This window comes from Nyctereutes procyonoides, unplaced genomic scaffold (genome assembly GCF_905146905.1).
Source record: "Nyctereutes procyonoides isolate TBG_1078 unplaced genomic scaffold, NYPRO_anot_genome, whole genome shotgun sequence".
NCBI classification, from domain to species: domain Eukaryota; kingdom Metazoa; phylum Chordata; class Mammalia; order Carnivora; family Canidae; genus Nyctereutes; species Nyctereutes procyonoides.
In genome coordinates, this window is record NW_026575141.1 from 3,818,088 (window position 1) to 3,831,897 (window position 13,810).

The 13,810-nt window shown below is 44.1% G+C and overlaps 1 protein-coding gene across 1 annotated transcript; it reads left to right on the forward strand.

The window, feature by feature from the left end:
* The first annotated feature begins 979 nt into the window (after nucleotides 1–979).
* Nucleotides 980–1,963, forward strand: KLF14 (KLF transcription factor 14). The gene has a single exon (XM_055307352.1). It carries the CDS (start codon nucleotides 980–982, stop codon nucleotides 1,961–1,963), a length of 984 nt encoding a protein of 327 aa, XP_055163327.1.
* The last annotated feature ends 11,847 nt before the right edge of the window (nucleotides 1,964–13,810 follow it).

Genomic DNA, 13,810 nt, shown 5'->3' on the forward strand with positions numbered 1-13,810 from the left:
AATTTTTGTCAAAAGAAAAAATAAAAGATGTTGCCTAATTGGAAACGTGACTTTCTATTATTAAAATTGTGGGAGTCCATTTTAATGTGTTTATCTCGCTGCTAGTCTATAATTTATATCTCAGCGTGGAAATTTGTTTGTATGCCTGTGACAGGTTAATGCAGTTTAAACATGCATTTTCCTTTCGTTGGTTGAATAGTTAAATCGTTACTCAAAGGATTTTAAGTTTCAATTTCAACCATGAGAGGATTCTTTGCTTTTTCAAGGTTAGAAATGTTTCTGGTTCAAAGTGCTATTAATTAATGGCTACGTAGGGGATCTATTTAGGGAATTGGTACCGACTCCGGATTAACGGCGGAACTGCTCAATGAGAAAACTTTTCTGGATGCAGACTTGGGGTATTTTAAATTTGGGCTGACAGCGGTGGACAGAAATGCAATGTAATTCCAGCCCGCTCACCTAGCCATCGTAATCACGAATCGAAAGGCACATCAGGTATTAGCATTTTTTTCCTTAAAAAAAAAAAAAGTTTCTCGGACTCGGCCGGACACCCAGCTGGCGGGGGACCAGCGGGCGCGGGGGGGCGAAGCCGGCAGGCTGCCCAGAAGTTACGATCGGGGAGTTTTCTCTTTATTAAAATTACCTGGCTCACCAGCAGAGGCAAGAAAGCGAAGACAAGATAATTTCTCAGGCTGTTAAAAATGACTTAGCCCGGTGGGCCCCGCGTTCCGAGGGGGTGTCCTGCGGGCCGGGGCGGGTCCCGCCGCCCCCGCGGGCTCCGGTGCGTCAGGGGCGCGTCAGGCGGGGCGGGCTCCGCGCGGGCGGCGGCGGCGGCGGCGGCGGGCGGCGGGCGGCGGGCGGCGCGCACCGGGCCTCCTGCTTCTCGCTCCGAGGCTGCGGGACGGACGCTCCCGAGAACTCTCTCGCCCGCGGCCGGCCGCGCTCGGACGGCGCTCGCCGGCGGCCCGGCGGTGCCAGCATGTCCGCCGCCGTGGCGTGCCTGGACTACTTCGCCGCCGAGTGCTTGGTGTCCATGTCCGCGGGTGCCGTGGTTCACCGCCGCCCGCCGGACCCCGAGGGCGCGGGCGGAGCCGCCGGCTCGGAGGTGGGTGCGGCGCCGCCGGAGTCCGCTCTGCCGGGTCCGGGGCCACCGGGACCCGCGTCGGTCCCCCCGCTCCCCCAGGTCCCCGCCCCCAGCCCCGGCGCGGGCGGCGCCGCGCCCCACCTGCTGGCTGCAAGCGTCTTGGCTGACTTGCGCGGCGGCTCCGGGGAGGGCTTCGGGGAGAACTCGGGGGAAGCTCCGCGCGCCTCGCCCGCCTCCTCCGGCCCGACCCGGTGCTCCGGCCCGACCCTGTGCTCAGAGCCGGCCCCGACCGCCAGCGCGGCGGAGATCTCCGAACCCGCGCACTCCGCCGGCGCGCTCGAGGTCCCCGGAGCGCCAGCCGTCCCCGGAGCGCCGGCGGTCCCCGGGGCGGTCCCCGGCGCGGCCCCAGGGGCCTGCCCCGCCCCCGCCACAGGTCCAGCCCCCCGTCGGAGGCCGGTTACACCTGCTGCCAAGCGCCACCGTTGCCCCTTTCCGGGCTGCAACAAAGCCTATTACAAGTCGTCGCATCTGAAGTCCCACCAGCGCACCCACACGGGCGAGCGCCCTTTCTCCTGCGACTGGCTCGACTGCGACAAGAAGTTCACGCGCTCCGACGAGCTGGCCCGCCACTACAGGACGCACACGGGCGAGAAGCGCTTCTCCTGCCCCCTCTGCCCCAAGCAGTTCTCCCGGAGCGACCATCTGACCAAGCACGCTCGTCGCCACCCAGCCTATCATCCCGACATGATCGAGTACCGCGGGCGCCGTCGCACTCCCCGCGTCGACTCGCAACCCACCAGCCTGGTGGACAGCTCCGGCTCCGTCCCTGGCCAGGCGCCCAGCTTCACCACCTGCCTGTCAGACGGTCATTGCTGTTAGTCGTCCCCGCAAGGACGATCCCCAGGCCGTTGTCCCTGCCTTTTCTTTGCCCATCCCTCTTTTCCCAGTCATTAGACCAAGGCACAGACTGGTTCCTCTGCTTCGAGGGTTGGTCCGGGCAGGCACGTTGGACCCTGGGGAGGGACTGGGGGCCCGAAAATAGCAGGAATTCTTACAACACGTGTACCAACCTAAAAGGGAGGGTTGCCTCAGGACAGCCCCCTGGAACTGGTGAGGAGGGATGAACCCCCGTGCTCTCTCCAGAGTCCTGAAGAGTCTCCCTTCCATGGAACCAGAGATGTGAAACTGGAATTCTCAGGTGCTTGAGGAGCTCCCAGTCTCAAAGGACTCTGGTGTCTTACCCACCCACGAGGGGCGGACCTTGGAGAGGGTGTCAGGGGTGGCAGTCTTGGAAATGTCCAGGACTGGGATGGTGAGAGGCCTTTGGAAACAGAAATGATTTCTATTTCTGTAAATAGCAATGTTTACTAATTTATTTTTAGTATCTTTTAAACAGGGATCCCAGGCTGATGGGAGGTTGATGTCCTCCACTCCCCTAATTGCCCCAGCTACCTCTGCTAGGAGAGGCCATGTAAGAGTCCATGTGAATGTATGGCTGGGAGATGCTTCTTGGTGTCTGGGGAGTGGTGCGAGTCTGTTTGCAGGTCCTGTTGCATGGTTTGGACCCTGCACTTGCGTCATAGCCTTTCTTCCCATTTGGATTCCTACTTGGGGAGGGTAACTTCCTGGCTCACTCTCACAGTTAGATTGGTTTCAAAATTTGGAAACATCCATAGAAGCAACAGAAATGAAAGAGTGGTCCAGGCTAGTTCCCCTTTCACCCTCTAGTGACTTTGGGTGAAATAGGTCCACAACAAGACCTTTCAGGACCATTGTTAACATTCAGGGAAATAGGGGCATGTGGTTCCAGCTGCCCAGTCCAAGTAATCTCAGGTGTGGTAGATTCTATTCGTTTCTTAGTGGCTAGTGAGGGGGGGGGTTATTTCCCTTGGGAACTGTGCATTTTTGTTTTTGCAGCAAGTGAGTTGATGGTTTGGGGAGGGGAAGATGAGAGTGGCTTTCTCCAAAGATCTGGCTGCCCTGGATTTGGGGAAGGAACAGCAAAGTGAAAATTATTATCAAATAGGAGGACCCTTCTCCCTTGACCTTGAAGTCCCTCCAAGTTACACCCTCAGGACCCCTCTGCCCCAATGCAGGAATCAAGCATCAGCAGTATTTATTCTTCCTATATGTGTCTGCTGCAATGGATGAAGTTGTCGGCCACTCTGCTTATATATGTGTGAATGTGTATACATGTGACCTTTTTACTAGAGATGGGGCTGAAAGGAATTTCCTGCTCTGGTAAGGCTCCTGCAGCCCCCCTCCTGAATGTCTTGTAATAGTCCATCAATCCCATTTGTGGAGGGTGCCATAATCTCAAAGGACCATAACAGGCATCTAGGTAGACAAACTGATTTCCCCTGTTTTGCAGATGAAGACACCAAAGCCAGGATAAGTTCAAAGTCTCATGCTGAGTTGCTGGCAAAAGCAACTAGAACTTAGGTATCTGGCTTTCTAAGTGATTCTTTCCCTCAGGCTTGGTTACCTCAACTCCTCTCTGGGCCCTTAGCCAAAGGACACCACTCTCCCTTCCTGCCATCAGTATTCCCTTCCTCCCTCCCTAATTCTATCACTTCTGAATTCCTTCAGATGTCTAGTCCCTGCTGAATATTTTGCCTGTTGTGTTTAACCCCAAAGCCCTTTTCTTAGCAGGTTGAGTCCATTTCCTCCTTCCACATCATATGAACCTAAAATGGGAATTACTGTTTGGCATTTGGGGAGAGACTTTATTTTTTTTGACCTGGTAGATTAATTTTCAGTGCCAATTCCATTCTTTCACTGGTCCTGGGCATTCTGTTTTCCTCGAGGGAGTGAGTGATACATACTTGACATTGGGACTCTACTAGGTGCTCTTGCACTGAGGGAGAGGTCCTTAAGAAAGACCCAAAGGGTATGCCCTGTGACTTTGAAGGGGTCACTGTTTCCTGATGCAGACTAAGTAGGGTGGGTGGGGCTCTTTTTTGGGTTACATATGGGAAAAGGAGGCCCCCAATTGTGCAGGTGGACCTTGGTGGTGGGAAGAGTCCTCCCTTTGCTCTGTTTGTCTCTTCAGCTGGAGCTGGATAGGAAGGGCCCTCTGGGCCCTCTTGAGGATTGTCATTTCCCCTTTGTCTCCTTCAGTAGAAGATCTGCCATTGGGTAGATGAACAGCGAAGCTAACAGGACAGCGACTCCCACTGACTCTTCTGGAATTGGGCTTAAGAATGCTTGGCTTTTCCAACTACCTTTTGATAAATAGCTTTTGATTTTCAAGCTCCCAAGCAGTGTTCTTATTTGGGTTCTTCGACCTGGGGGACTTTTGTTTGGGGATGGTCTCTGACAATCTAAGTGTGGTATGTCTTGCAATGACTCCTCCTAGGGCTTGGGACAGTGGGAAGGGGGACACTCAAAACACTTAGAGTAGCCAGATAATGGAAGCAAGAATTATAGGCTAATCTTTCTTAGTCTTGGTATTGTTGTTACCCTTTCATTCCAGTAGCCAGACAGCTCTTGAGAAACAATTTTTAGTGAAATGTCTTGGAAGGGGCTTCCTGGCTTTATTGGTGTATCTTTTGCTAATCTAAGTTTTTTTGTTAAACAGATGGAGCTCAATTAGTGAATGAGTCTGGGGATTGGTTGGGGTCAGCCTGAACCTCTGGGCCCTTCCCCACCCCTGTCATCCTGAATTCTGATGTAGGAATGACCAAATCTAGCAATGGAATCTACTGATAGAACTCTTCTGAATTCTGGGTTGGAAGCTGGGGATGAATGCCGGGTTAGATCTTCGATGTGAGGGAATTGAGTCCCCAGTCCCTGGGAGGGTGTGAAGAGTACAGGCCTTGCCTTCATCCATAGGGACAAGAATCTGTCATTTGTCCCCATTTCTCTGTTCCTCTAGTAGGGAAACATACTGGGATTCTACTCTTGACCCCCGTTTCTACCTTTTACTCACTTTTCTGTGATGGAGACACAGGGAAGAGGGTCATTGTACACACATACACACGCGCGTGCACACACACACACACACACACACACACACACACACACCCTAAGCTCTCTTCTTTCTCTTGTACTTCTTTGCCTGCAATGTGTATGCGGTGCATTCATATCCAGCTATCACCTAATAAGCATACCTGCTGAGGCCCAGATCTGCCTTCCAGAGGCAGGTCTGAAGAGCATCTCCCTCTGTTTCCACTTTTGGAGCAGCCATGCCCCCTTGCACCTCTCCAGGTAAGTGTTTCCTTTGTATATTCTCTTTTGGGTGGGTAATCCTAATATCAGGAATTGGGAGTGGTAAGAGAGGCAAATGGTATTAGAAAACCCAATTCTGGCCATAGATACAGCTTCATCAACAAAATCCTGATATTTTGATCATCGTTTGTCTGATTCCTACATCTATTATCCAGATAGTTGAGAACTTAGAGGGAAAAGGAATAGGATTACTTTTCTCCCTTAAGCCCTAACACATGCAAATATGCATTGGCTGTATTTCTTGAGAAATAGGCACCCTGATGGGAATTAGAGAACCAAAATAAGATATGTGGAAATGGGACATCTGGTATACCAGAGCACAAATCTTTAGCACTTTAGTGATCTTGGACCGATGAGTTCTTTGGCCTTTTCAAGTCCTAGCAGCTTATATCAACTAGCTTCCACACCCAAGCTACTTTTTTTCAAGGTACTGGACATAGGACTCTGCAAAACTAGACTGCACAGGCCACTGTGGCTGATCTTGATTCATACAGGTATAGTTGAGACAGGCTTGCTGCAGAAGGGAGCATTATTTTAAAAAAAATTTTTTTTATTTAATTATTTGAGAGAGAGAGAGAGAGAGAGAGAGAGCGCATGGGGGGAGGGGCAGAAGGAGAGGGAGATTCCTAAAGCAGACTCCTGACTGAGCGTGCAGCCTGACATGGGGCTCAATCCCAGGATCCTGATATCAGGACCTGAGCTGAAGTCAAGAGTCAGATGCTTAACTGATTGAGCCACTAAGGCACTCCAGGAGAAGCACTAATGAATGGAACAATTTGTGCTGCCTTTACTGTCAGCCAGAATTGTAGGTGAGGACTTTAAGGTGCAATGGCATAAGTTCTGGGTAAACTGCAAAACACAAGTTTAGGATATTCTAGTCCTAAAACTGTGCTGGGGATTAGCAGGTAACATTAGATCAGTTTCACCCAATTTGATTCCCTTTAATCTTTTTTTTTAAAGATTTTTATTTATTTATTTGAGAAAGAGAGAGAGAGGGAGCTGGAGGAGGGCCTGAAGGGGAAGGAGAAGCAGCAGACTTCCCACTAAGCAGGGAGCCCTATGTGGAATTTGATCTCAGTACTCTAGGATCATGACTTGAGCCAAAGACAGACACTCAACTGGCTGAGCCACCCAGGTGTCCTGTTCCCTTTTATCTTAATTTGAACTGCGTCTTTTATATGGCCAGGGAGAGACCTATGGGAGGGGCCATGTTCTTTATTTGACAAAGGGTAGCCAGAGTCCCCTTCTGTTTATGTCCCAAGTTGGTGCCAGGTATGTTAACTATATAAGTCCTGACAGTGAAATTTCAGGGACTCAATCTGTGTTTTATCACAGAGGAATGGTGAATTTTAATCATTAATAAAAAAAAAAAGAGGATGCAAATTTTTTTTATATATGGGCTTGAGGTAGAGAGAAGCCATGCCATTATAACCCCAATAGGAAGAGTATTTTTAAAGGGTGTGCCCCTTTTTACTTTTTCCTAAGAATCAAGTCTTTGAGGAAATAAAGGAGGAATCTTATTTGTTTCAAGTATATGTTTAGATATTGAAGCCAAAATGGAAACAGTGGTGAAAAAGGAATAAAGACAGGTCATTTGGGGCACCTGGGTGACTCAGGGGTTGAGCGTCTGCCTTCGGCTCAGGGTGTGATCCTGGAGTCCCAGCATCGAGTCCCATGTTGGGCTCCCTGCATGGAGCCTGCTTCTCCCTCTGCCTATGTCTCTGCCTTTCTCTCTCTCTCTCTCTCTCTCTCTCTCTCTCTCTCTGTGTGTGTGTCTCTCATAAATAAATAAATAAATAAATAAAATCTTAAAAGATTTTTTACACCCTGGGCTGAAGACAGACACTCAACCTCTGAGCCACCAGGCATCCCTAAATACAATCTTAAAAAAAAAAAAACAGGTTGACTGAACTGGAGGAAGGGAAGGATTTCTTTAGAAGAAAGGTTGTGTTCTTAGAGGTTAGAGTTGACAACAAATGGAAAATAAAAAAGTTCAGAAGCTAACCAATATTAAAGATGAGACTAAAAAAGATGGTGGTAGTTTAGTCATTACTAGGTTAGAGGAGGTGATTGGAACCCAATGAGATATAACAGAAGAAGACAAACTCTGAGAGAAAATGGAATGCCTACTTCTGCCAGGGATCTCAGATCCAAGGGAATATTGACAGGTACCTACCTAAGTCTGTAGATAAACCTTTAGAAAATCATCCTTTGAACACAGATAGGTTGGATATGTCTACAGAATATGTAGACAATACTTTCAACTTTTTTTGGTTAGTCTCGGGGATATTACCATTGAAATGGAATAGGAGTACTCAATCAGGGCAGCCCTGGTGGCACAGTGGTTTAGCGCCGCCTGCAGCCCAGGGTGTAATCCTGGAGACCTGGGATCGAGTCCCATGTCGGGCTCCCTGCATGAAGCCTGCTTCTCCCTCTGCCTGTGTCTCTGCTTCTCTCTCTCTGTCTCTCATGAATAAATAAATAAAATCTTAAAAAAAAAAAAAAGGAATGCTCAATCAGTTGAGCATAGAACTCTTGATTTTGGCTCAGGTTGTGATCTCAGAGTCCTGGGATCCAGCCCCCAGTTGGTCCATGCTTTTCATGGAGTCTGCTGTCTCTCTCCCTCTGCTCCTTTCTCTCTCTCTAAAATAATTTTTTTTTTAAAAAAGAAAGAAATAAAAAAAAAGAAAAGAAAGAAATAGAATAGGAATACAAATATGGCTCAGAGAACGTACAGAGTTAGGTCTCTAAGGGAAGTCATTGGGTGAATGAAACACATGTAATATATCAAAGTAGTTAATAGAAATCAGGAAGAAAGAAGCATGATCATCTCATTTGATTCTAAAATAAGTATTTGTGAAAACTCAACACCAATTTGTGATTTAATTTGAAAAAACTTGGCAAACTAGTTAGAAAAAAGATAGTTTCTTAAATTGATAAAGAGTATCCATCAAAAGCCTACAGTAAACATCAAACTTAATGTTGAAAGATTCTAGGCATTCCTATTGACCATATAGTAGGATGAATAGTCTTTAAAAACTCCAGGCAGTTTTTAAAATACAACAAAAATATAAGCACAAATATAAAAATACAATAAAAATATAAGCAAAACTCATGCTTTGGAAAATGTAAAAGCAAACCTGTACATGACTCAGACAACAGGGACAATTATAAAATTTAGACCTGAATGAAAACCAAAAACACTATATAGCAAAACTTCTGTGATGCAAGACAATAGCTAGGGGAAAAAATGCTATTTATAAGTTTTAAATTGTTTATTAAAATATATATATATATATATTGAAAGTGAATGAACTTTTATCTCCAAATATTTTTTTAAAATTTTTTTATTTATTTATGATAGTCACAGAGAGAGAGAGAGAGAGAGAGAGCAGAGAGAGAAGCAGGCTCCATGCACCGGGAGCCCAACATGGGACTCGATCCTGGGTCTCCAGGATCGCGCCCTGGGCCAAAGGCAGGCGCCAAACCGCTGCACCACCCAGGGATCCCGAACTTTTATCTCCAAAAGAAAAGAAACAAACCCAAAGAAAGTAAAGGACCATAGACCATGCATTCTCAATATGACAGATATTTCCCCCAAAGTAACTAAAGTTGGGTTCTTGAGGAGTCAAAAAATGTTCGATATTACAATGTTTGTGGCCCTTCAAAAGGCCATACAACATGAACAGATAAACACTATATGGGTGGTTTAGGACTTGAGGAGGAGGCAATCATTAGGAAAAAAATGTCTTAAAAGTCTCCTAGAAGGGTGGTAATGAAAAAAGGTTGAAAGACACTGACATAAACACAGAACTTAGTGAAACAGAAGAAAAAAATGAGTACAGTTGAGCAAAGCTTTTTTTTTTTACATTAAAAAATAAGTGTATTTCAGGTCTGAAACACTGAAGAATGAGCATACAGACAAATAGTACAAAAAGCAAAAATTAGAACATGAAAGATGACTTAATACAGACATACATTCTTCTGGCAATTCTCTTGAGTTTACACATAAACATATTTTTAAATTTTTTCCCAACCTTCACGAAAGGCAAAACCTAGTGTTTTTGTTTTTGCAATATTTATAAATGAAACTGCTTTTGAAAGCATCCAATTTCTTTCTAAAATCATTTCATTAAAATTCACTCAAGTGCTGATGAGCAAAACCTTTAAAATCCTAATAAAAATAGATTTCTTTGGCAAAGACGATTAAGAAAAAAGAAGCCACAAAAAAAGTTATCAGGAATAAAAAAAAGGTGTAAAATCATAGTAACACATGAGCAGATTTTAGAAATTGTATCAGAGTAAAATAACTTTATATCAATAGAGTTTAAAAATATGGATAATTTTATAGGAAAATAGAAAATTTTAAGATAATCTAAGAAAACGAGGAAAAATCCGAAATTGAAATGATAAAGATGTAGTCTCCAAAATGGCATTTGGCATTTGGTCTAGGCAGTTGTATAGGCAAATTTTCTAAATTTTCAAGACACAGATAATTTTCATCTTTTATAAATTATTCCAAAATCATAGGAAAAAGATAGAAAATTATTCAACTTACTTTATATGATATAGTTAAGCTAATTGTAATACCAAAACAAGACAATTAAAAGACCAAAAAAACCCATAAAAAACAACCAGAAAAAAAACCCTAACCACTTTTATCTATAACGATGAGTGCAAAAATCCTGAGTAAAATATTAGATAATCTAATTCAGCAGTGAATGAAAAAATAATGCATTATGATCACATGAAATTTATCTTAAAATGCAATATTAATTAAATAATAGAGGTCTATCAATATAATTCACTTCATTAATTGAAGAAAAAAGAAAATCAATACCTTATATGCCAGCAGTAATCAATCAGAAAATGTAATAGATTAACTGATATCATAAACAGCAGCAATTAATGACATAAAGAACTTTTATAGGTAAGACTATAAAACTTTTACTGAGTGACATAAAAGAAAATATGACTAAGTGGAGATAAATACTGTATTTGTGGATGGTAAAACTCAATACTATAAAGATGTCAGTCTTTTTCTCAAACGTATTTATACTTAATGCAATTCCAGTCAAAACCCCCAAAAGATTTTTCATGAAACTTTCTCAAGGAAATATTACAGTAGATTGTGCGTGGGGGGGAGGGTGATTGGAAAGAAAGGGAGGAAGAATTGCTTTACAGATATCAAAATATTACAAAGTTGTGGTCATTAAAACAATGTGATACAGTACAGGAATAAACAAATAGGTGGACTTATATGAAGAACTCAGAAACTGGGCCACCCGGGTGGCTCAGTGGTTTAGTGCCGCCTTCAGCCCAGGGCCTGATCCTGGGGACCTGGGATCGAGTCCCACGTCAGGCTCCCTGCATGGAGCCTGCTTCTCCCTCTGCCTGTGTGTCTGCCTCTCTCTTTCTCATAAATAAATAAATAAAATTTTTTTAAAAAGTTAAAAAAAAGAACTCAGAAACAGATCTGTGAATATAAAAGAGTTTGACACATAAGAGAGATGTCACTTCAGTGGAGAAAAGACAGTCTGCTAATGCTATTAAGATAATTGGCTTTTCATGACAAAACAAAACACAAAATTACTTTCTACCTCAAATCTTTCAGAAAAACAAATTTCAGGTAGTAAATATCTAAACATTTTTAAGCTATAAAAAGAACTAGTAAGGAAAAAAACGTGGGAAATATCATACTGGAAAAGGAAGACTTACTAAGGACACAAACATTTTTTAAATACAAATTCAAAGAGGGAAAAGACAGATTTAACTGTATCAAAATTCTAAGATGTTTTATATCTGAAAACCATCCAAAGTTAAAGATCAAGCTACATTCTGAAAAAAAAATTTAACAGGCACTGGATTAATATCCAGAATACATAAAGAACCAAAACTGTGGTCAAAGGATAGCAACAAGCAATTTAAAGAAAGAACCAGGATTGAAAGACAGTCAGTGGATCTTTAGCCTTATGTATATAATGCTTTTGCTCTTTTAAAAGAATATCTTAATGTATTGCTTGCATAAGTTAAAATTAAAAATATATTTTCTGGAGGGGGAAAGTACAATTGGTTAAAAAAGAAAAGCAGGGGGAGCCCTGGGTGGCGCAGTGGTTTGGCGCCTGCCTTTGGCCCAGGGCGCGATCCTGGAGACCCGGGATCGAATCCCACATCGGGCTCCCGGTGCATGGAGCCTGCTTCTCCCTCTCCCTCTGCCTATGTCTCTGCCTCTTTCTCTCTCTCTCTCTCTCTCTCTCTCTCTCTCTCTCTCTGTGACTATCATAAATAAATAAAAAATTAAAAAAAAAAAGAAAAGCAGATGGTAAAATAGAAAATGATATACTGGGCAAATGTTAATAAAAGTAAGCACGTGTGACAAGATGTCAGAATCAAACAAAATTCAAAGTATAAAACAGTAGTGGGGCAAAGGATAGGTTACTTTATATGGAGAGAAAGTATAGTACACTAAGAATCTAAAGCAATTGAGAACCTTTTTACCCATATATTGGGGGTGTCAGCTCAGGACCTCTCGTGTCTATTCCAGGACTTGGACAGAGATTTCTTCCCCCATCCCTTACTAGGAATTCAGAGACCCACTTCCATTTTCTAAACTCATTGCAGGGAGATGGGGAGAATGCCAACAAAGGTTAAATCAGATAGGAACCAAGCCCAATCTAAATTCCCTCAGACCCTGAGGCACTCCTTTCCTTTCTCCTCCTTCAGAATACATTTTGTCCCTCTCATTTTTCCACAATAGCTCTTGATGATCTAGAGCTTGACATAGAATGCTTTCAAAATATCCTAGTTTAGTAAAGGGGATGAAAATAAAAACAATTTAAAAATGTATATTTACAGGATGGTAGCTAACTGCATCTATAGCTAATTGCACCTTATTAACAAGCTCCCACTTCTGTCAATGTTGGAGAAAGTTTAAATTTATCAGACTTTCAGGGCTGCCTCCTTCCAAGAGTCTCCCCCCTTCTTCCTACCCTGGTTTCTGAATGCTGACAGCTTATTTATTCCTGTGAGAGCAGAAAGGGAAGCAGTCTGAGGGCTGTATTCTGTGCTGCTCTCTGGTCCTCACTCATTTTCCTTGCTGTGTGGCTGTTCTGGGGATCCCTAGCCATATAGTACTTGTGCCCAGGGAGTTGCAAGAGGTTTTATCTGGTTCTTTTGGCTGCCTTTCTCATACTTCTGGAGCCTATGACCCTGCTGTAGCCTCTCATTGTGAGGTCTCTGCAGAGAGACTTGATCTCATCCCAAATGCAGACTTTGTCTGGATCTTGGGTTCTCCCAGCATTTCTGGACCCTCTTACCAAGGCATGGAAAATACAGTTCCATACACAGGGAACTGGAATGCGGATCCAGGTCCATCTGCCTAGGTACCTCTCAGCCATTTCAGAATTACTTCTGGAACGGTACCATATTGCCCCAGCACCACACTGAACATGGAGTGGAAGTGAAGGACCAGCCCAGATGTTCCAGATTCTACTTCAACTTATCTGGGGTTCCTGGTGTTGTGTCCATCTTCCCCATTCTGGGCCAAAGCCCAAGGAATGAAGGGGCTAATGGAGTCCTAAGGGATCTAAGCACCAAGGAAGCCTAGTCTCAACTCCTCTAACCTTCCCCCTATCCTTGGCTCTTCCAACTGGAAGAACACTTTACTTCCTCTCTCATTAGGTGGCAACTTCCCACCATCAAACTTCAACTTCCCTCTTCTATTGATTATAGTAAAACTTTTTGCCCAGGCTACATGATTTCCTCTTAAATATTTAAGAGTTTAAAACTCAGAATTTCTTTTACTTTCCCAACAAAGCCTTTAAGACTATTATTTAGCTACAGGCTTCAAAAGTTGAACTAGAATCATTATTTACTTTTGCATACCTGCTATAACAATCATGATACTCTCTGAGGCAAATGGATGCCTCTGGGTAAAATGGGAATGGTCACATGGGAGAAAATAAGGGGAAAAAGTCACATTAATATTTTTCAAAACACCGCCCTCACACCAATTTTAGTCTGATTAAAGATTAAGTGGTTAGTTCTGAAGGTGGAATTAAGAACAGGGTTTTCCCTCCCTCTAACTAATTGGGTCCTAACAAGAGAACGTACTTATGAAATGTAAATAAAACAAAAGGGAGTTTAGTCAGTCTTTTGCAGACCCCTAGAATCAGGAAAGGCTTAAGGGAAAGGAAGGATTACAATTATTACTGCCCTGAGCCAAGTATGTATGGCACAAGTAAGTGGCACAGAGGGTATCAGCAGTATCCTGTCACCCTGCTGGTCCCCAAGGAGTCCTAGGTCCACTCATCCAGTCAAGAGAGGGAAGGCATCTTGGTCAGTGGGTTCCAGCAGGGGTCAGCAATGGATTGGACTGGAGTGCATCTAGCAGCCCCAAAGGCGGTGCTAGAAGCTTTCCTTCTGGGGCTATGTGTGCTCATGGCTTTTCCCTAAAAGAATCAGGCTTTCATGGGCCAGGACTACATTTCAACAAAT

Bases quoted from the DNA above. Each gene is read 5' to 3' on its own strand.
- KLF14 (XM_055307352.1), top strand. From the start codon at position 980: ATGTCCGCCGCCGTGGCGTGCCTGGACTACTTCGCCGCCGAGTGCTTG.